Below are 21,106 nucleotides of genomic sequence, written 5' to 3' on the forward strand. Positions count from 1 at the left end.
AATAATCATTTTAAAATATAATTATCAGAAATTTTTTAAACTTTGTTTTTGCAAGGCAACCTGGGTTAAGTGACTTGCGCAGGGTCACATGGTTGTTAAGTGTCAAGTATCTGAGGCCGAATTTAAACTCAAGTCCTTCGACTCCAGAGCTGGTGCTCTATCCACTGTGACACCTAGCTGCCCCAGAAATTTTTTTTTTTAAATTCACAGACTACAAGGTAAGAACCCTGACCTAAAGTCATTTCTATCTGTTTTAAAAAAAATCCTAAATTCTAAATTTTACTGTAGCAAATAAGACATTAAAAAGCTGGTAAGATACGGCGAGAAAGAGCTCTTGCAGTGGAATTTGGAGTCCGACGATCTGGGTTCAAATCCCCATCAGTGGGACTTACCCCAACTTACGTCTCAATTTCCACGTGTGCAAAATGAAAAAAAAAAGTTTAGTTTCTTATATGGTCGATGCGGAAATTTCACCTGTTTCAGGGATTTTTTTTTAATCTACTTTTTTTCTAATGGGGGTGAGGTGAGAAGTAATGAAAATACATTTTTGTTCAGAAAAAAAGTCTTATAAAATAAAATTTTAAAATGGGGTGGGTTATGTGAAAAGTCCTAGTTCTGGTTCCCTTCTAGCTCCAGTTCTGTTGATTTTAAAGTTCCAAGACGGATGCTTACCCATTGGCACGCTCCCTTGCCCGCAGTCCCAAACGACGTCGGGATTTGGGCCCGGTCCCTTTAAGGGGGCGGGGCCTGGCGGCCCACCTCCGTGACGTGATGTTTACTTCATCACCGTGCGCCGGGGGCCGGCGGGCGGGTGTCTCCACGTGAGAGTCGCGGAAGCCCTGGGACCCCGGAGCTATGGAGGGCGCGGAGCTCGGCGAGGAAACCCCGGCCGCAGCGCCCCAGAAGCGCTTCTACCGACAACGAGCTCACTCTAACCCTATGGCCGACCACACGCTGCGTTAGTGAGTTAGGCCCTCCCGGGGAAACTGGCTCCCTAGTCCTGGAGAAATCTGCTCCGGCCCCGGGTGACCCCCGAGCGGGGCGGTCGCGAGGGATCTGGGGGGACGGACGGACAGACGGGGAGGCGGGGAGTGAGCGATCGCAGAGCTGCTGGGGCCCCGCTGCCGTTGGGGTGTCAGAAGAGTGGGACCTCGGCAGCACGGGAGGCCGGGGCTGTACTTCCTCAGTGGGGTGCCGGGAATTTGGCCTCAGCAGCATTGGGGGGCCAGGGCTGGACCTCCCCTTCCCCCATAGCAACAGCAGGGTGCAGGGAACTTGACCTCAGCAGCATTCGCCCAGCCCCCATAGCCACAACGGGGCGCAGTGCACCTGACCTCAGCAACGAGGGAGGGCTCGGGCTGGACTGCTGTAAACTTGGCCTGAGAAGCAGGGGTGGGGCTGAGGCTGGACCTCCCCTTCTCCCATTATGGGGTTGTTGTAAGACTCAGAAATCCAGGATTCCATGAGTGTGACCTTAGAGTCACAAGTCAATTTTCTCTTATATCAATTTAAGCAGCCCCTCCAATCTTTCCTTTTCCTAGGTTGCTGTGGTCAATAAAATCATTACCTAGTGGGCACCCTTCTGATAATGGATCTTTTCTTACTTAGCTAAACTGGTCCTCTGCCAGAAAACACAGCCTGTCAGTGACTCCCAACTCAAAGCCTTTTCAGCTTGGTAAAAATCCACCAGTGTTTGTCCTCCACCTTTGAGAATGTTGAATCACCTCCCCACACACTATAGTGCTTCAGAATAGGATGTTTCCCTCATTTTGTCAAAAAAAAAAGGGAGTGATAATATTTATGCCTCCTATCTCTGTGAACTGAAAAGTGCTTTGCAAATTAAGGCTGACAACAATTTAAAAAAAACCCCCAGCTATTATTTATATAGTACTTTATGGTTTAGTTTAAGAGAAGGAAGGACAGAGATGAGTTGGAGATAGAGACTAGAGTGGAGCAGTTCAAATTCAGTTAAGAGGAAATGGAAGAGGAAAAGGATTTGACATGTAGGCTGAAGGAGTGAGAAGGAAGAGGACTTGTGGGTGGATCTGGTGATGGGAGAGAGGAGACAATAAATTGGCAGAGGTAAGTGAATAAGCTGGATGATTGGTCCATTAGACAGGTTGTAGAAGCTTTGTTGCCTTGCAGGGGGAGAAGGGGTTGTCTGTGGTAAAGGTTTGAATAAGGAGGTAAATAGAGGCAGAAGAACTTGATAGGTTAGAGTGAACTTTGATCCTTTTGCCTCCACCTAATAAACTCATTAAGAACAATTTTACCTCAGATAAATAATAACTGTACTAAGACTCCAGTTCATTGTGTCAGATCCCTCCCTAAAACACACCCCACTCCTCCCCCCCCCCAAAAAAGAAAAAAGATTTCTACTTTTTGCTACAAGAAGGAAACCAGACCAACCAGTGGTCACACCAAATGTTAGAAATTAGGATGGATGGGTCAACAGGTCAGACCCTAGTGGGGGTGGTACATTTCTTCAAAATGAGCCTGTGATTCACACTGGGGGTTAAGGGTGTTTTCCATTGTATCTCCTTGAGGCCAGAGGGCCCATTGTTTATGGGAAAACTTCCTTTCATCCCACCCACGGTACCATTTCTGCAATTTTTTTACTCCCCTACTCACACCACCCTCCCTCCACAGCCCTGTGAAGCCAGAGGAGATGGACTGGTCTGAGCTCTACCCCAAGTTCTTTGCCCCACTGACCCACAACCAGAACCATGATGACTCAAAGGATGAGAAAGAAGAGGGAGCTCAGGCCCAAGTGGAATTTGCAGACATAGGCTGTGGCTATGGTGGTTTGTTAGGTAACGCTTTGCAGTGGCCCTGTCTCCTTGGGCAGGGGGAAAAGGGAGGTGAGACTAAGAGGGCCCAGGCTCTTCTGCCTGTGCAGCAACTTTGGTGGGGGCTGTAGTTTTGGCCTTTCCCCTTCGGACCCAGATGTTGACTCTATGACATTAATGTCTACCCCCCACTCAGAGCCTGTGGCCTTTGGCCAGGAACAGGGAAGGTGCTGCCTCAGATGCCTCTCTAAGCCAGGGATGACCTGTCTGGCCCCTCCCCCTGACCACAGTCCCTACATGAGGCATCTTAATCTGCCAGGTATCGGGTCAGTGAGTCGGTCAACACGAGCGTCAGAGATCAGCCACTGTGTCCAGTGATCCTTAACCATCTCTCTCAGGCCTCCCAGGAATTCTTCCCTCCTTCCATGACTCTTCTTGTCCCACCATCAGTAGTGTTGTCCTGTCCTCTCCTCTTTATTTTCTCTCAGTATTGATATTACACACATACACACAGTAACTACCCATACTGTTCCTGATCTCTGATCATCTCCCCTTTTTGCCTTCAGCTGCTTCCTGCTCTATCCATCTTTGTAGCTTCTTATTCCCACGGGGGCTCCAATGATAATACCCCATTCATTCAAAACATTTCCCTTGGCCCATTTTCTATTCCTAGTCTGGGTAACAATCTCCCCCTTGGATTGGGGCTTTCCTACCCATTTAGCTTTAGTATGTGATGATTCTGCACCTTTCATTTTCACCCAGTGGAACTATCCCCGATGTTCCCAAACACGCTGATCCTTGGCCTCGAGATCCGGGTAAAGGTCTCAGATTATGTTCAAGATAGGATCCGAGCCCTTCGATCTACTTCTGGGGGTGGCTTCCAGAACATCGCCTGTCTTCGTAGCAATGCCATGAAGCATTTACCCAACTTTTTCCACAAAGGGCAGGTGAGATGGGGCACTGGAGACGCTGGGTTTTCCCAGACTTCGTGGTGAAAGCTGGTGTCTCACCATCCTATCTTCCTCACAGTTGACAAAGATGTTCTTCCTCTTTCCTGACCCACACTTCAAACGGACCAAACACAAGTGGCGAATCATCAGCCCTACACTGCTGGCGGAATATGCCTATGTCCTGAGAATTGGGGTCAGTGTGGATCGGGAGGAAAGGATGAAAGATTGTGTTGGGGACCTCACTTTTAGTTTATCTCTGCTTAGAGTTGGACATTGGGGCAGGGGGTTGGGGTTTCCTTCCATAGTCTTATGACTACCTTATTTAGGCTTCCTACCAACTGTTCATGAGGTAAAGACCCGATTTTATCCAGTCACACTGACCAGTGGGATGGGGTCTCTGCAGGGGCTGGTATATACCATCACTGATGTGATGGAACTGCACAGCTGGATCTGTACCCACTTTGAAGAACATCCCTTGTTTGAGCGAGTACCCCTAGAGGAACTGGTGAGTTGGGAGGCAGATGGTGCTGGGGAAAACAAAGGGAATAAGTGGGATGGTCTCGAGCCAGCACAATACTGGGAGTATGGGATGAAGGTTTGTGGGAAGGCAGAGACCTGGGAGTAGGGGAAGATTCACCTGGAGTTTTCACTCCCCTAGGTTGATGACCCTATTGTGGGACGTCTTGGTACTTCAACTGAAGAAGGGAAGAAGGTTCTTCGAAATGGGGGGAAGAACTTCCCAGCCATCTTCCGGAGAATTCAGGACTCCGTTGCCTAACGACCAGCCCCTGCTCCACTGTGGCTGGACGCTGACCTCTGGCCCTGCCATATCTAGATCTATTCTCCCTGTGTCTGGGAAGAATGACAGAGGCTCTTCTGCCTTCTGAATGGAAGTGGGCATCTCTGTGCTGCACTGTTTCTGCTCCAGGCCCGGGAGCTGAAGTGAGGAGGGAAGGGACGGAGATGTTCTGAGCAGCTTCCTTGACTCCTTGATTATTCTTCAGGCCATTTTTCACCAGGAAGCAGATGGAAAATACATACCTCAAGCCTAAGACAAGTTAGAAAGTGTTCCTAAGTTAAAGGAGACTGATTCTTTAGAACCCCTTTCAGCCAGGATGTGCTCTGTGTAGCTGGAATAAGGAAACATGTTGCACTGCCAGCTAAACTTCTTGCTGGGCTCAGATCACTTTACTTGTTTGTGTTTATTTTGCTGTGCTGAGGACTCTGTGTGTGTGTGTCTGTCTGTCTAAGCCTGCTAATGCTGCTGTCCACGTAGAAGGCGAGCTCCAGGTTTCCCTCCTTCGCCATCGCAGCTCCCACTATCTGTGGACTTCTGGCTGTCTGGTGGTCTGAGACTACCTTAGTGACCACCTTTGGAAAGTATAAGGGGAAGGCATTTTGAGACAGAGGTTACTGTCCCCTCTATGTTGACCTTTGATTATATAGCAACCATAAATGTGGAAATAATTGGCTGATGAGCCAAAGAACTTGCCGTATCTCTTTGTAGGCGTGATCAGTAAAGAGTGCAATTCTGCTATGAAAAGACCCTGTTGGGCAGCTGACCAAATGGTGATCTTCTGGAGGGGGCTGACTGACCCCAAACCACCTTGGCCATATGAACTTATTGAGATTGACCACCATCACTCCAAACCCCACTAACCTGGTCCCATATCTATTAAAATGTTGCCTGGACTGCCCCCACCTTTCTCCTTTCCTCTCAGCACACACTGAGCCACCCTTCACCCACTGTTGTCTTATAAGAGAAAGGAACCAAGTACCTCCTTGGCAAGAATGTACCGTCCAGGAGCAAAGAAAACGAGAGCAGAGGCTGCTGTGTCTGTTCCCTGGACTTGTTAGAAAAGAGGGAATTCCTTAGGGAGGGGGAGGGGGAGGTGACTTGGCTCCTGAGAAGGGTGGGAATGCAAGAGGCTGGCTTCGATGCATCAGCTCCCCTACAGTGATTTATTTTTAGTTGGGGAACTTGGGGTGGTGCCAGACCTGAAGAAGAAACTGAGGAAGGGGGGTAGGGCAAATCAGGAATGAGTAGGAGTGTTTCTGGGATATATCAGTTGAATTCTCTCCCTGCTTAGGGCATTCACTATGCAAATCATGAAACCTGGACAACTAAAGAGAGAAGAGATTGGTTGGAGTGTGCTGGAGGGGGTGGCTCAGATTTAAATAGGGGCTGGAGGGGTTAGTTAAGATGCTCTGAACACGCGTACGCGCCCCAGTATTTGCTGCATTTCACTATGCCCCGGACCCTCAAGCTGGCAACACAGGTGTCTCAGCTTACGCGCTTGATTCCAGAACTGGGTGTAAAGCTGGGCTTGAAGGGCAGGAAGAGAACCCCATCGATCTTGACAGACCTTCCTGGCCCTTCTACCCTCAGCTTCCTAGCAGAACTTTTTTGCAAAGCGGGGCTGTCGCGTCTGCATGAGTTGCAGGTATGGGGTACCCCCACGTCTGCCCGGGCAGGTGCAGGGTGGCTGAAAGAAAGGGTATTTGGGATTCAATTGAGGAGGCAGGTGGATGGGGAAACATTTATTTGATGTTAGGAAGAGTGTAGATTGATTCAGAACTTTGGGGGACCGATGGAAACATCAAAGCTAACTAGATAAAGACTTGAATCAGCAAAGTTAACCAAGTACAGGATTTCCAAAATCAGCACCCAACTTTAGAGAGAGAGAGTGTGTGTGTGTGTATGTGTAGACACACAGTCGTACATACATATATATGTATGTATGTATGTATGTATGTTTATGTAACATACTGACCAGCGACTGGATGCAGGTTCCCAGGTCTGGAAAATGGGAGACCTCCTGAACTGACAAGTACGTTTAGGAGCATTGTGGTGGCTGGCACTAAATTTAATCTGCGAGGAGACTGCAGCTGCCTTGTAAATATCCTAAAGGTGTCCTCAGTCCCAGCTGCCACCCTAGTGGACTTTCAAAACCAGAATAAAAATTGTCGAACTAGTCTTAGATTGAAGGGAAGTTAGCTTGGAAAGTTAACGCCCGCGCCCGGCCCCTTCACTCTTGCATTTCCAGGGGCTGGGAAATGGGACACGAATTTGTAGCTCTTGAAAAAAGTGCGGTGGCTGATGGAGAAGGGGATGTAGGGGTCTCAGATGATACAGACTCCCTCAAGTCTTTACCATGGCAGCCGAGATTTCAGAACAAGGGGGAGCGGGATCTCAAGGTTCTCACCTTGCGCCAGGTGCAAGATTCTGCCCGCTTCGGTCCTGTGTGGTTTGCCAGCTTCGGGCCAGTGCAAACGGTATATTTGGCAGCTCCTGCCCTGATCGAGCAGCTGCTTCGACAGGAGGGTCCCTATCCCGAGCGCTGCAGCTTCTCCCCTTGGGTGGAGCACCGGCGACGCTGCCACCGGGCCTGTGGACTGCTCACAGCGTAAGTCTCCCCCCTCAACCCCTTAATGCTTTGGGGCACCCTCATCCAGAGCTTCTCTCCATCCCTTCACCCTTGACTACCTAGCCTCACCTCAAATCTCCCTACTTCCAAAGGATTTCCAAGTGTCCCAATTCTGCAATCTTTCTTCATTGCTGGCTTATCCTGTTCTCTACACGTCCATATTTCTGCCTTCTTATCCCTCCTCCACCCCTCAACCCACCCAACTGAACTCCAGGAACTCCCGTGACTCTTTAACCTTCTAATTCCCCGGCCTCAGTTCCACCTTGGACCTTGTTTTTTATGTTCTTTCACTGCGCTAGGCTGAGGCTGGAAGTGAGGATGCGCTCTCCTCCCCAGTACCTGATTCGGCCCCAAGGGGCTTGCGAGAGGAGTGGAGAGGAGGGACTGAACCGACTGGAGACGCTCTGACTCAGGGATCTCGGGAAATGGGGTCGCTGGAAGGCAGGAAATGAGTAACTAGGGACCAGACGAGGAAGGAGGGAAAGAGCCTGGAAGAGAATGTCTCTGCACCCTGAGGGCGCAAAAGAGTGAAGGAGACAACCCCCTGGCTCACCTCTCCCCATCAGACTCTGTAATACTCTAGTTCCTTCTCTGCCGTTGGGTAGAGACCCTATGTACGCCTTCTCCACCTTCCTTACACCACCCTTTCCGAACCTCCTCAGGGAAGGAGAAGAATGGCAGAAGCTCCGCAGCCTCCTGGCCCCGCTTCTACTCCGGCCCGGAGCCTCCGCTGACTACGCGAAGACTCTGGACAGTGTTGTTAGCGACCTGGTGCGACGGTTACGGAGACAGAGGGGCAGTCTAGGAGGATCATCAAACCTCGTCCGAGATGTGGCTGGAGAATTCTACAAGTTCGGCCTGGAAGGTAGGGCCTAGGGTTTGGGGATCGAATGTCTCCTCTAGTGTTTAGTGATTGATCTTGGGAAGAGTAAGGGAGGAACGACCTTCTGGGCAGGTGAGACATTCTCTCACCCTCTCCAGGCTGCGGAGGCAACAGGGGTCGGTGAGCCTGGTTGAGAGCAGAGTTTGTGGAGTCTCCAGGGTTCGTGGAGATTCTCGCTAGATTGTAACATCTTCCCACAGGCATTGGGGCCGTACTCCTGGGCTCCCGGCTAGGATGTCTGGAGCCTGAAGTGCCCCCAGAAACAGAGAGTTTCATTCGTGCAGTGGGCTCGGTGTTTGTGTCCACACTGCTGACCATGGCAATGCCAAACTGGCTGAACCGGCTCTTGCCTGGATCCTGGGACCGCCTGTGTCGGGACTGGGACCAGATGTTTGCCTTCGGTGAGGTGCCAGGACAGGGTATTCATAACCAGGGATGGTGGACTGAAGAAAGGACCACAAGGAGGCTCTAGGGGGTCATCGCCTTCTTTTCCATCCAGCCCAGAAGCACCTGGAGCAGAGGGAGGCTGAGGCAGCTACAAGGCCCATAGGGGAGCTTAAAAATACCAGTGTATCTGGACTTCACTTGACCCACTTCCTGTTCCAGAAAGAGCTGCCATCTGCATCTATCCTTGGCATTATTGCTGAGTTACTGCTGGCTGGAGTAGACACGGTAAGGCTACTCACACTTTGACACCTACTAGCGGCAAGGGCACTTTTCTCAGTTTCCTCATCTGTACAGGATCGTATATTTAGAGCTAGAAGGAACCTCAGAAGTCATCTGGTCCAAACCCCTAATTTTACAGATAAGGAAAGTGAGGCCTGAGTAGTGACTTGCCCACTTAGTAAGTGGCAGCACTGGGCTTTGAACCCATGTTCTGTGACCTCTTTCTGCTAGGAATACCTGTAGTACCTACCTCACAGTTATGTGAGGCTCAAATGATTTATGTAACAGTACTGTTTAAAATTTAAAGTGTTATTATGTCAGTTTTATTTCTGGAGCCCTTATATACCTTTTACAGAGCAAGAATACCTCCAAACTCTCCCCTCCCTTATAGATGGTTCAGCTTTAGTCACTGAATTCTGGATACCTCCAGATCCTGCTGCTAGTTTAGGGTTCCCAAATTATTGCCTGACCCAAATCCTTACCTTGAATAGCTAATGTCTGTGAATTGTGGCCTGTAGATTCTAACCCGTCTTGTTCATGTCACTCCCAGGTCTCCAACACACTTTCCTGGGCTTTGTATGAACTTGCACATCACCCAGAAGTTCAGGCTGCACTCCATGCTGAGATCATAGATGCCATGGCTCCTGGGTCTTCCACCCACCCCCCAGCCACTACCTTGGCCCAGCTGCCCCTGCTGAGAGCTGTAGTGAAGGAGGTGCTGAGGTGAGAGGGGGTAAAGCCCTGGAAGAGGCATTGAGGTGAAGTGGTAAGAGATGATTAAGGAGGCAGTAGAACAGAGTGGGAACTCATAAAAGAAAAAGAATATGGGGAAATGGAAGGGCAGTAGGAAGAAATCAATCATCCTATTAATAGAAGTGACAGAGTGGTGGGAGAAGGAATATAACCAGAGGCAGTTTACTTGGAAGATCAAAGAAGTGTCCTCCAACCTAATATAGGGCAAGAAGGGAAGGGGGGAAGATAGGAGAGAGGCTGCCAGCCCTCAACCTCACTTTGTTGTCCTCTTCTCAACTCTGCATCTAAGGTTATACCCGGTGGTACCTGGGAATTCCCGTGTCCCAAACAAAGACGTCCATGTAGGTGGTTATATCATCCCCAAAAATGTAAGTAGGACCAGTGAGATCCTCTTGAGTCTATTCCCCATCCCACTTCCCCGCTTCCCACCAGCCCTAGCTGAGCCCAACATCTCTGTCAGATCTTTATTGAGGTCCCTGCTCTGCATTCTAAACTCTGTAGAGTCCTCCCCAAAATAACAGTGCCTTCCATCAAGTAGGTACTGATTAAACATTTGTTGAGTTGACTTGGAGGTCAGAGGATGGTCAAAATATTTCTAAGGGAATCCCTAGAGAATGCTTTCTGTAGCCAGAACTCTCCTGAACCTTTCACTCCCAATGACTAACACATCTGGCCCAACCCTCTTACTTCTGTCCCTGCTAGCTAGTCTCTTCATTGACTGGTTTTTCTTTTCTCACCAGACTCTGGTTACTCTGTGTCACTATGCCACATCTCGAGACCCTGGCCAGTTCCCAGAACCAAATGCCTTCCACCCAAAAAGATGGCTGGGGGGACAGCCAGCTCCTCATCCTTTTGCCTCCCTCCCCTTTGGCTTTGGCAAACGCAGCTGTATAGGAAAGCGCCTAGCAGAGCTTGAGCTAAACCTGGCTCTGGCCCAGGTGAGTGTTCTTGAGAAAGATCCCTCCCTACTGAACCTACCAGCTTTCTGTGCCCCTCACTCCCACCTCAGCCCAAGCCTTAGAGGGTCGGATAACTCACTTCAGTCCTTTTAGACTCCAGTCCTTACAATGTGAAGATCACTCCATAAAAGATTCCTCGAGAGAGCTCCAGTACTCCTTTCTCCACCATTAACAAAATAATTAGCAAAATAATCCTGTCTGGTTCTGACTATTTCCTAGAAGTGACCCCTCTGTTACTAATCCCCTCAATATCATCTATTCTTTGATACTGATCACTCCCAAAATTTGTCACCTCAATGCCCATGGCACCCTTGATGTTCTCTCTCCTAATGGTGGCTGTGCCCACAAGTACTGACCATCACATACAGTAATTGCTTCCTCCCTCCCGTTCTAGATCCTGATCCACTTTGAAGTTAGGCCAGAACCAGGTGCTGGGATCATAAGGCCAATGACCAGGACAGTCCTGGTGCCTGAGAGAAGCATCAACCTGAAGTTTGTTGACCGACAATACTGTGATTTATCTCAGTTTTCCTTCTCCCCCATTCCTTGATGGAAGGGGAGTAAATAGACACAAGTCTTCAAAATGCCTGGAAAACCTTTCTTCCATCTTCTCCATGGGGAGGACAAGGTCCTTTTGTGCTGAACTGAAGAATGACCAAATCAAAGACCTTGAGACACACCTGGACAAAGGACAGGAAAGTTCATCTGTTGAACATGCACTATGCATTTGGTCCAGACCAGTGAGAAGGGTGGAATATTGTAGGCCACAAGAGAACTTGTTAATTTCAGCCTTAAGCCACATGGAAGTAGGGTCTAAGCTATATGACTCCATCCCTTTCCATCCATCTTCTCTGAAGCCCTCTGAGCATTGGTCATATAGCCACTTGTCCTTGGCCAGTTAAGCCTGGAGCCTTAGGCCAACCCCCAACTCAAGATTTCTATCTTACATCAATGCCAACCCAAATCCTGCCCATACTCCCTTACACAGCCTTTTTTGTATTATGATTCTTCATACTTTTGTAATTAAAAAAATAATATCCTCCTGCTACCCTGAGTTTCTCTGTCTTGCTCTCCACTCTTCCAGCTTTGGGGTGGTAAATCTGGATCTTCCCACCTGCATTGGTTTCCCGGGCACTGGAAGTGATCTGATGAACACTGGGTGGTCTGAGCTCTTGGAAGAGTGTTGCATCACTAACCCAGGCATGTTACTGTCTGCTAGGGGGAACAGCCAAGCCTGGCTTCCTATAAAAATAAATAAATAAATAAAAGAGCAGGAGGGCCTGGAGAATCAGGCTTCTAACCAATGGATTAGACAAATCAAAGAGGAACAGAGTTGCAGGTTTGAATAAAAGTGTTGGGACACCACAGAGATGACTAGAGGGTGTTAGGTGGTTTCCAAAGGGGGTACCTTTGGAAATAGAATGGTCAAAGCCAAAGGGACTTTACAGAATAACTCTCCAATTCTCTGAGATAATTATTTTGAGATAATCTCCTTCACAGGGCTGACAGAGATCAAAGCATAGATGGAAGTTGAGAATGATGGAAGGAATAACAGAAAAAAAAAAAAGACAGGTACAGCCATATTTTCTGCACAGAGATGATGTATACTGAATATGGGGCCAAGCAGAAACCCTCAGGCACTGATACAGGAGGGGTAAAGGCTGATTAGGCAAAGGGAATCTCTTAATTTTTTGACTCAGCATGCCCCCCAGCCCTTCAGATTCTGGGCACAATTCTACCCCTTGTGATTTAAATATGGATTAACTCATCTTTCTTCTGCAATAAATCTGTCAGTAATCTCTACCTGGTTCCACCTTACCCACCGAAGTAGCTCAGGTAACCAACCCAGTCAGGACTTGCCCCCTTTCTTACCACCACCACCACCACAAATCAGAGTGGATCAAGTTTCATTTCATACTTCCTCTTCTCCCTTTCTCCTACTAACCATAGCTCAGTGGGAGACAGGGGGATCTCTCTTATCCCAGGCTTCTGAGAGAGAATATGCATAGAAAGTTCATAAAAATCCAGGACTTACAAGCTCTTTGTATCATTGTGCAAGAACAAAGATGTGTGTATATTAAATACCATTGTTCTCCACCCTCCCCATCACTATTCTAGATTCAAAAGCCTGTGTATGTTAGGACCTTAACCAGACTGCAGACCACTTGTGACTCTAGGTTCAGGGTTTTGCTTTTTTTTCTTTTCTCCCCAGGTTCAAGGCAACCTAAACCCAGTTTCTCATCCCCAAGTCTAGGTCTGAAGAGATCAGTATTTATCATTAACGCACCTGCCCATCAACCTGTTGCAGGATTACCCAAAATAGTACTCAATGACCCTTCCTAGAGGAGCAATAATTTCATAAATATCCTAGTGTACACAAAGACCCCCTAAGTTGGAAAAGGGAACTGTTCTGTTCTCCCACCCCCCCATGCCCCAGTCTCACTCTCAGCCACTCTACTGAGGCCTTTTCTCAGAAACAGGAGGAAGGGGAAATGCACTGACTCACTTGGCCCAGACTCAGGCCCTGAAGGGTAATATGTATGTAAGTACTTGTATCTGTTTGAGCCTCAGTGTGAAGCCATTACTCAATGGGAGAGGGCCTGGAGGTGGAAAGGATTTGGCAAATACATCCCCAAACCTGTATGTCTTTGTCTAAGCATGTCAGCGAATGTGTATGTGCTAGTGGTCACTTTCTGGAAAAAAAGCTGCCTTGTGGATGAAGGAGTGCAAGTACCCTCTCTTCAGGAGGCGGAATTGCCCATTAGGAAGTGAGTTTTACCTTAGCCCCCTACCCACTATGGCCTGACTTCAGGGATAGGGCAAAGGAGGTTAGGGTATAAGGGAGGATAGAATTCAATAGTGACTGGAAAAATAAGTAGTGTGGGCAGAAGGGCAGTATGTCCATGCCTCTACATGACTTAGAATAAAAAGAAAACATTTTCCTTCCACTCAGCTCCCTACATCACTATCCCACTCCCACTCTCTAGCTAGTATATCGGACAGCACCATGGACAGCACCACGGTTGGAGCTGGGAGAGGAAGGGGATCTTTCAAGCTGAGGTCTCAGCTGACCAGGAAGAGCTGAAGGGAAGTCATTGTAGTCAGTGCAGAAGCATTTCCCCAAAACAACCCCTTGGAGGATGATCAGACTTTCCCTACAGGAAAGGGATTATTTCAACCCTTTAAACTCTACTCTAGAGTCCATTACGTTACCTGAATATTCTCATTGCTGATGAATAATTCACTTAGCATGACAGCATAAACCAGAGGGCACATAGTCTCAGGGCCTCCTGAGTAAAGAGTGACCAGGCCTGGTATTGACCCATATTCAGGTTCAGTCCATAACTGCTACTTGATACTACTCAAACACTGTCAGTAGACAATATCCTCTCACAAATGGTCAATAATTCACATCTAGACCCCTTGGGGGGGTACAGTTTGACACACATTTGATAAAACTTATAGGAAAAGAATGAGATAAAACTCTAATCCTGCTGGTTAATACAAACTGCCTGAGTAAACCCAGGTCTGAACTAAGACACGTAATTATTGGAAAGGCAACATAAATCAGAGGAAGCTGAGGGCCCAGAGGCTATGTTCATGGAGGCCAGCATTGGTCCAAGTGAATAAGGATTCACCTTATACCATTAATCATTGAAAACACTGGCCTGAAAGGGAGTTTTCTGACCCAAAATGTTGACAATAGAATTTCTGCCTTCATCCACTTCCCAGATGGAAGAAATGATAGGATATCTAATCAAATTTATCCCTAACCTTCATCCGCACCTTATTCTTATGGGTTCTCACACTTAGAAAATGACAATTTCCTACATTTATATCATACTTTTCTAATGCATTTCCACGTCTATCACATGTCCCATTACAAAAAACTCCAAGATACTATCCAAAGGCCACATTATTTTGATGTTCAGTGATTTGGTGTATAGAATGCAACCAGAAATAAAAGGCCAGGTCTTGGAAAACATTTGGTCATTGAGAAATTTTCTTTGCAATGGGAATTTACCTACATCTCATTTTCCTCACACCAATCCTGTGAGATAGATAGGGAAACTGAGGCACAGAGGAGTAGAACATAGGCCTTCTAATTTCCGGGTGTATGATTTTTTTTCCCCACCAGACCATTCTGAGCCTTGCCAACTATACAATTAAAGTGAATTATTCACCAGCAAGTGTTTGCTAAACCACTTGGAATAAATCATTATGGATTGATAGGGAGAAAAAGAGTTAACTTACTAAGTGCTTCAGGATTTGCAACCTGTGTAGACAAAATCTCTCCCCAAACCTCAAATCTTCCCACAATCCTCTGACAAGAAATGAGCCTCCATTTGCATATAAATGACTCTTTATGCCTTCCCCTCAAACAAGAGGGGGTAGGCAGGGGTAGACCCCCCTGCCCTCATGCAGGGAGCAGGAGGTGGGTATACATTAGTCTTATTGCCAGATGCCCTGTGGCCATAGAGTAGGAGGGGTGGGTGAGTTGGTAGCCCCTTCCTCCTGGCACTGGCCCCCCTTCACCAAATCATCCCTGTGGAGCGGGGAGCCAGAGGCCGTGTGAGCTGAGGTAAAGATGATTCTCTCCACTCTCTCCAGGGGAAAAGATGTTCTCCCCACTTCCCAGGAGGATAAGCGGCCGTCAATGAAGATTGAAATTTCTTCCAGGTGGAATCTTTGCCCCAGGGAAAGATGAGTGATCAGTGGGAGTCATATTATCTCCAGTGGTCATGTCAACATCAGAGATTCCTTGATATGTGGGGGCAGTCAGGTACGGGAGCAACACCTTGTCTAGGTGGAATCTCCACTGGTTCAGGGCAGATGCTCAGTAAGGGCTGGACCACATCTCCAGCCAGTGCACTGACTTTAGGGTCCTCCTTTCCTGAGAGTGTAGCTCAGACAGTAGTGACCCTCATGACAACCTCTCGGCCAGATCGGGAGCTGGAACGGGCATCTGGTGGCCGGAGCTGTCCAAGCAGGTGCAGAATTGTGTAGCCACAGTGCTGGGGCAAGAGCGTCCGGACACGCTGGGCAGCTGGAGGGCGGCCAGTGGCCCCAGGTGGGGAACCTGTCCGTGAGGTCCTGGGACCTGGCTTCCCTGCCATCCCCACTCCTGCATCCCCTCCTAGGTCCTTGGTCTTGTCATAGTTCAGGACCTTCCACTGTTGGTTCACTGCCTGCCAGCGTTTGAAGATGCGGTAGACAGAAGAGCCCTCATGGACAATGAGACCTGGTCAGGAAGGGGGTCAGAGGTTGGGTCAACTTTTCATTGAACTCAGGGCCAAGGGGAAATCCAAACCTGATTTTTCCCCAGACTGAAATAGTAAGAATTAATAGAAGCACTAGGGTAGAGCAATTAAAAAAAAAAAAAACAAGTCTTGGGGAAATCAAGGGGGTCTCTAATTAATCATAATCCAGTTAAAGGAGTGCTATAATTAAAATCAAATGACCTGGGTTCAAATTTTCACTCTGAAACTAATAAGTTTAACAACAACAATTAATAATAATATGTATATAGCACTTTGATAATTGCAAAGCACATTAGAAATACTATCTTACTGTATTCTCATAATACCCCTGGGTGGTAGGTGCTATTATTATAATTTTAATTCGTATATATTATGTTCTATAATTTAATTATAATTATAATTTTACAGATGAGGAAACTGAGGCAGGAGAGTTAGGATGAGACTTTAGGCAAGTCTTCTAGTGTCTCTGAATCTGAGTTTCCTCATCAGTAAAATGAGGGGGGTTGTATTAGATAACCAGAAGGTCCCTTCCAGCTCCTGCTCTAGGACCCTATGTTTTTTCTTTCAAATTGTCCTTAAGCTGAGGGACAGGGGATAATTAATTAATTCCATGTCAATTTATTATTACTTATTATTAAGCACCTACAGTTATTAAGCACCTACAGCTATTAAGCAATGTATGCAGAGTATACATAGTTTAGGCGTAAACAGACACATAGTTTAGATAAAATATAGTTCCTAAAATCGCCCACTCTCCTACGTATGATTTTAAAGGAACCTTGGGGACTTCAGGTAGGTGGGACTGGATGGTCTCTCACCAATGCAGACGACATCCATAAAGCCGTACATGCCATAGCAGATCTGGAAGAGCAGGTCCTGCCGCTGCCACTTGGCTGATGGACTGAGTGAAGACCAGATGAGCCAGGAGATGCTGGCAACAAGGAAGAGGGAGCCCAGGACAATGGCTGCGATCTGGACTTTCTCAATGACTGTCAGCGAGATGGCCTGCCACTAGAAAAGGAAGGTGTTCTCAGAGAGAACCCTGGGGACACCAGGTCTTGCTGGTTACAGGAAGCAGGGTCATGATAACAGGAGGCAACCATGATAGGGAGGGCCTCAGTGACCGAGAAAGAATCAGGATGACAGAGTACCTGTTGTGGAGTGACACGGGGAAAATGTAACCAGGACTGGCTTGGGGAGGGGGAGGTCCCAGAGCCCCTACCTCTACCATTAGCCTAAGGCCCCTCCCCCTGTACTTCTCACCTGCAGTGGGTTCTTGGTACTTATTGCCAAGACCTGGTACTTGAAATAGCAGAGTTCACAGCTCCAAGATCCCCGCTCACTGATCCATCGGATGAGGCAAGGCTGGTGGGTGCATCTAACCGAACCATCACACCGACATGGGCTCAAGAGCTCCCCCTGAAGGTAGGGAGAGGAGGTAGGACCCAATCACCCATCACCTCATCTGAAGAGAGAAGAATCGTTTTCACCCCCCTCCCCATGGTAGAGAAACTCTCAACATTAGAGATCCATATCAGAGATCCAAATTCAAGACCCTCAATGGAAACCATTCATCCGGGACTGAAGGAAGAGCTCATACTAGAGTAGGGAGGAAAGTCCTTAGATTGAAAAAGAGACTGTTCCAAGATCAGAGAAACCAGTGGGAGAGCAAGGAGACCTAGAACATCTCTTTTCTTGGAGTCCTACAGAATGTAGTTTGTGTAAACCAAGGAGATGAACAGGGGTAGAGGGGAGCTACAGTGACCTTAACTAAGCATCAGTCACCACCCCTCTACCTCCTACCAATATAATCTTAAAACACTTTACAGATCTTGCAGTAATTCAGAGAATTCTATTACTGTATCTCCATGGGATCCCAAAAGAAACCCTTCATGCCAGACTAGGTCTGCCCTCAATCAAGGAAGGGAAATTCCCTCTGAGCACTTTGGGATAACAATCCTTCCCCAACACCCTCCCCTTTATGGGGAGCTCCCTCCAGAACAATTTAAACAAAGAATAATCTTTGTGTGAAGAATGGAAGTTGCTGAATTGAAAGCAGAGAAAGAATCTCCCCAAAGGTTAAAGATGCTGAGGAATAAAGGGAGCATAGAAGCTCCAACCCCTACAACCAAGGCTTGCTTTTCAAAGACCAACCCTTTCCTCTGCCTCTATGAAGGATGGCCCCTCCCACAGCCTACTGAGATAGTAAAGTGTGGGGAGGTGGGGACGGGGTACAGTCGGCTGTTTTGCCCTGATATCTCCCTCTCTCCCCAAGCCAGTTTCCCAAGCACACAACCTCTCATTCTTTTCTGGGCTAGTGGACCCCTAACTTCAACCCGCCCCTAGGCATCATTCCTATCTGGCCTTCTCCTAGGTACCCCCTACCAGTTTCTGGTCCTGGCATCCCCCAACCATTCTCCCAGGCCCCCTTCCTTGGTCTCCCCTCTCTGCCCAGACCATCACATTCTCCAGGCTCCCTGACACTACCCCCTTTACCCCTCCCCATCTTCCTCGGTTTCCCCAGCTAGGTCCACCCAGTGTTCCCTGTCCCCCTCCCCTCCCCTTTTCATCTCTTTGGTGCCCTGCTCCCAATATCCCCAGGCCCGGGCCTGACCTGCTCTGGCCCCTGGAAGCAGATCCGGCACTGGGGGGTTCGGAGCCCGCTGTCCAGGCTGCTGCTCAGAGACAGGGAGTCCAGGCCGCCAGGGGCAGGAGGTGGAGGAGGAGGGGGCGGCGGCGGGGGTCCAGCCCGAGCTTCCTTGTCCCCCGGTCCCCGGGCCCGCGGCTCCGACCCGTAGTACTCCTCGTCGTCGCCGTCGCTGTCCCGGGCCGAGCAGCCGGCAAAGGGCCCCCAGCCGCAGCCGGCTCCCCCGCCCCCCCGGGGCTGAGGCTCGGGCCGGGGCCGCCCCCCGCCCGTCAGCACCAGCAGCTTCAGCTCGTTCAGGAACATGCGGAGCCGGGACTTAAGCATCGTCCGGCGCGGGGAGCCGCGGGGGGGAGGGGGACCGCCGCTCGGGGGGGGCGCGGGGAGGGCGGTGTCGGGGGGTCTGGCCGGGGGAGGGGCCGAGGCCGAGGAGGGGACGTCGGGGCCTGCGAGCTCGGCTCAGCGCTGCCTCCTGCCCTGCCCCAGGGCTGGCGGCCCGGGGGCCATGGCCGGGGTCCTCTAGGGCGCGGCGCCCCGCGGGGCCGGGGCTGAAGCGGCCCGGGTCCCCGGGGTCACGGGCCCGGGTCCTCCTACGGCGGGGCCGCCCCCCATCGCGGGCCGCCGGGCCCCGGCCCCGCTCGGGCTCTGGCTCCGGCTCCGGCTCCGACTCGACCCGTCCGCTCGGCCGTGGCAAATGGCGGCTCCTTCCGGCGGCGGCGGCGGCAGCGGCAGCGACAGAGACCCCCCCCACCCCCACCCCCCGGAGCGGCGGGCTGGCGGCGGGCGGGGAGAGAGCCCGGGAGCCGGCGAGGGAAAGAGGGAGGGGCGGGGCGGGGAAGGGGAGGAAGGGAGGGAGGGGGCCGCGGCTGCGCATCCCCGCCCCGCCCCGCGCGAGCAGGTGGCCCCGGGGGCGGGGGCGAGCGGACCCCGCGGACCGAGGGGCCGGGCGGGGGAGTGGCCCAGAGAGCGGGCTGGGGAAAGCAGTGAAGAAGGTTGAGGGTGAGGGTGCGAGGCTGCGGCGGGGGTAGGGGATGTGTGCAAGGGGTGAAAGGGTTCAGGGGAGAGGACTGCATGTGCGGGGGCAGGGTGCAAGAATGTGTGTGCGTGCGTGTGCGTGTGTGTAAGGAAAGGATGGAGACAGGTAAGCGGGCTGGGGAGGTGGAGTGAGGGACAGAGCTGGCATTCTTTTTTTCCATCTCACGTAATCAGAAGCTGTACTAGGTTAAGCAATCTCCACATACCCTGCCTCCGGCTAACTGCCCCTTCGCCTCCTTTAAAGGCCATTAATTCCCCTCTAACCAGCCCAGGGCGCCCCCTCCCCCTATCTCAGGTTCTTCTGTTAAGCCTTTGCAAGTTCCTTCTCTTTCCCTTCCCTTCCCCAGTCTGGGAAAATGGAGTCTGGGGAGTCCTTTCGGTCAAACACACTGGGAAAAAAAGTAATTAGTAAAAGAATAATTAACAGAAGGACTGAAGGGACAGAGATAGGGAGGGGCACGCAGCAAAAATCAGAGCTTCCCTGATGGAGGGGAGGGGAAAGAGTGAACTCAATAATATATTTCGGGTTTTTTTTTAATTCAGTTTTATTTTGTGTTCAGTTCCAAATTCTTTCCCTTCCTACTCTTCCTTCTCCATCCATTGAGAAGAAAAATAAAACCTATCAATAATATATTTTGAATGAATGAATGGAAACAGACTCAAAGAGAAAGTAGTTGAAATAAAGAATTTGGGGTCGAGAGTGAACTGGGGTGGACCTGTATAATGGAGGATGTAATAAGAGGAAAGTTTAGTAAGCACTGTGTTAATTTTGTCTAGTGTTAACACTACAGTGTACAACACTACACCACTCCCAAGAAGCATACATTCTAATGAGGGAGACAATATAAGTCAGTCTTGACAAGATAAATTAAGTCCTTTATCTTACCTTCCTGAAGGCTCACCAGCCAGTCAGCTCTTGCAAAGTGACTAATGTGTAAATATTCCCTTCAATCTTCACCCCTATTACCTCAGGATTTCCCACCCCAAACTAGTACCTCTGCTACCCTCCTTAATAGAAATCTGGAACAGGAAGTAGCTCTGAGGGTCAGGGGGAAAGTGTGTTTACACTCCTATTTCACTCCTGAACCTGATTTTCTTTAATGCTTAAGTCCCTCTTTCAAGTTTGAAACTGTTGCAAAGGGCTTAAGAGGATGATGGGGAAGAGAGGCACTGAAGGCCCTAATTGGGACACTGAATATTACCCACCCCACATCAAAGAATCTCTAAAATGGAATTAGAGCTAATACAGACAGAAAAAATTGAGCGGCAAACCCATTTGTGAGTAGATGTGTCTTTCCCAATCCCCCTCCCCAACCCTTTAGGATTAAATGAGGGTAGGGGAGAGGAACATTTGGGGCAGGGATTGTCAGAAGCTCACTTTGTTGCAGAATGATGGCTTAGGGTATGAGAGGGTTGCAACAGGGTGGGTGGGGGGAGGACTTCGGTTCAAATCTCCCTTCTGTCACTGTGTGACTTTAGGCAAGTCATATAACTGTCCTGAGTCTCAATTTTCTCACTTGTAAAATGAAGGGGTTGGATTAGATAAGCTTTGAGGTCTCCAGCTCTATAGCTATGGTCCCATTTATCCCTGCCTTACCCATATTTTTGGTATTCAGCCTTATACTTGCTGGGTCCTATGTATGTACAGAGCTGTATTCTATGCTTATGGATACTTTTATAATGAAAATCGAATCTGAGATTGAGAAGGAACCTTAAGAGGTAATTTATTCTGTTCTCC

At 49.3% G+C, this 21,106-nt stretch overlaps 3 protein-coding genes across 5 annotated transcripts; 2 read left to right on the top strand and 1 right to left on the bottom strand.

Moving 5' to 3' along the window:
- The first annotated feature begins 819 nt into the window (after nt 1-819).
- METTL1 (methyltransferase like 1) lies at nt 820-4,925 on the top strand. 3 transcript variants are annotated; one of them, XM_027855021.1, is made up of 6 exons: nt 820-962; nt 2,650-2,813; nt 3,552-3,736; nt 3,819-3,932; nt 4,143-4,244; nt 4,398-4,925. In XM_027855021.1, exons 1-6 carry the CDS (start codon nt 856-858, stop codon nt 4,515-4,517), a joined length of 792 nt encoding a protein of 263 aa, XP_027710822.1. In that variant the 5' UTR covers nt 820-855; the 3' UTR covers nt 4,518-4,925. The 3 variants fall into 3 exon arrangements, with proteins under 3 accessions (XP_027710822.1, XP_027710823.1, XP_027710824.1); XM_027855022.1 differs by having other exon boundaries at nt 869-958; XM_027855023.1 differs by lacking the exon at nt 820-962 and adding an exon at nt 1,162-2,082.
- Nucleotides 4,926-5,749: 824 nt separating this feature from the next.
- Nucleotides 5,750-11,661, top strand: LOC114038025 (25-hydroxyvitamin D-1 alpha hydroxylase, mitochondrial). The gene is made up of 9 exons (XM_027855096.1): nt 5,750-6,183; nt 6,956-7,146; nt 7,830-8,032; nt 8,251-8,451; nt 8,550-8,722; nt 9,267-9,439; nt 9,759-9,837; nt 10,210-10,407; nt 10,823-11,661. The coding sequence occupies exons 1-9, from the start codon at nt 5,989-5,991 to the stop codon at nt 10,976-10,978; spliced, it is 1,569 nt and encodes a 522-aa protein (XP_027710897.1). The 5' UTR covers nt 5,750-5,988; the 3' UTR covers nt 10,979-11,661.
- A 3,112-nt stretch (nt 11,662-14,773) lies between these two features.
- On the bottom strand, nt 14,774-18,660 carry MARCH9 (membrane associated ring-CH-type finger 9). The gene is made up of 4 exons (XM_027855095.1): nt 18,304-18,660; nt 16,953-17,108; nt 16,508-16,700; nt 14,774-15,670 (listed from the first exon to the last, which is right to left on the bottom strand). Exons 1-4 carry the CDS (start codon nt 18,658-18,660, stop codon nt 15,336-15,338), a joined length of 1,041 nt encoding a protein of 346 aa, XP_027710896.1. The 3' UTR covers nt 14,774-15,335.
- Nucleotides 18,661-21,106: the final 2,446 nt, after the last annotated feature.

This window comes from Vombatus ursinus, unplaced genomic scaffold, assembly GCF_900497805.2.
Source record: "Vombatus ursinus unplaced genomic scaffold, bare-nosed wombat genome assembly UNPS02010769.1, whole genome shotgun sequence".
Taxonomy (NCBI): Eukaryota; Metazoa; Chordata; class Mammalia; order Diprotodontia; family Vombatidae; genus Vombatus; species Vombatus ursinus.

Excerpts from the sequence above, each read along its gene's own strand:
- METTL1 (XM_027855021.1), top strand. The coding sequence starts at position 856 with ATGGAGGGCGCGGAGCTCGGCGAGGAAACCCCGGCCGCAGCGCCCCAG. Across the intron at positions 963-2,649 it reads GCCGACCACACGCTGCGTTA|CCCTGTGAAGCCAGAGGAGA; the intron begins GTGAGTTAGGCC and ends CTCCCTCCACAG. Across the intron at positions 2,814-3,551 it reads TGGCTATGGTGGTTTGTTAG|TGGAACTATCCCCGATGTTC; the intron begins GTAACGCTTTGC and ends ATTTTCACCCAG.
- LOC114038025 (XM_027855096.1), top strand. The coding sequence starts at position 5,989 with ATGCCCCGGACCCTCAAGCTGGCAACACAGGTGTCTCAGCTTACGCGC. Across the intron at positions 8,723-9,266 it reads TGCTGGCTGGAGTAGACACG|GTCTCCAACACACTTTCCTG; the intron begins GTAAGGCTACTC and ends TGTCACTCCCAG. Across the intron at positions 9,838-10,209 it reads GTTATATCATCCCCAAAAAT|ACTCTGGTTACTCTGTGTCA; the intron begins GTAAGTAGGACC and ends TTTTCTCACCAG.
- MARCH9 (XM_027855095.1), bottom strand. The coding sequence starts at position 18,660 with ATGCTTAAGTCCCGGCTCCGCATGTTCCTGAACGAGCTGAAGCTGCTG. Across the intron at positions 17,109-18,303 it reads GCTTCCAGGGGCCAGAGCAG|GGGGAGCTCTTGAGCCCATG; the intron begins GTCAGGCCCGGG and ends CCCTACCTTCAG. Across the intron at positions 15,671-16,507 it reads TATGGATGTCGTCTGCATTG|GTCTCATTGTCCATGAGGGC; the intron begins GTGAGAGACCAT and ends CTTCCTGACCAG.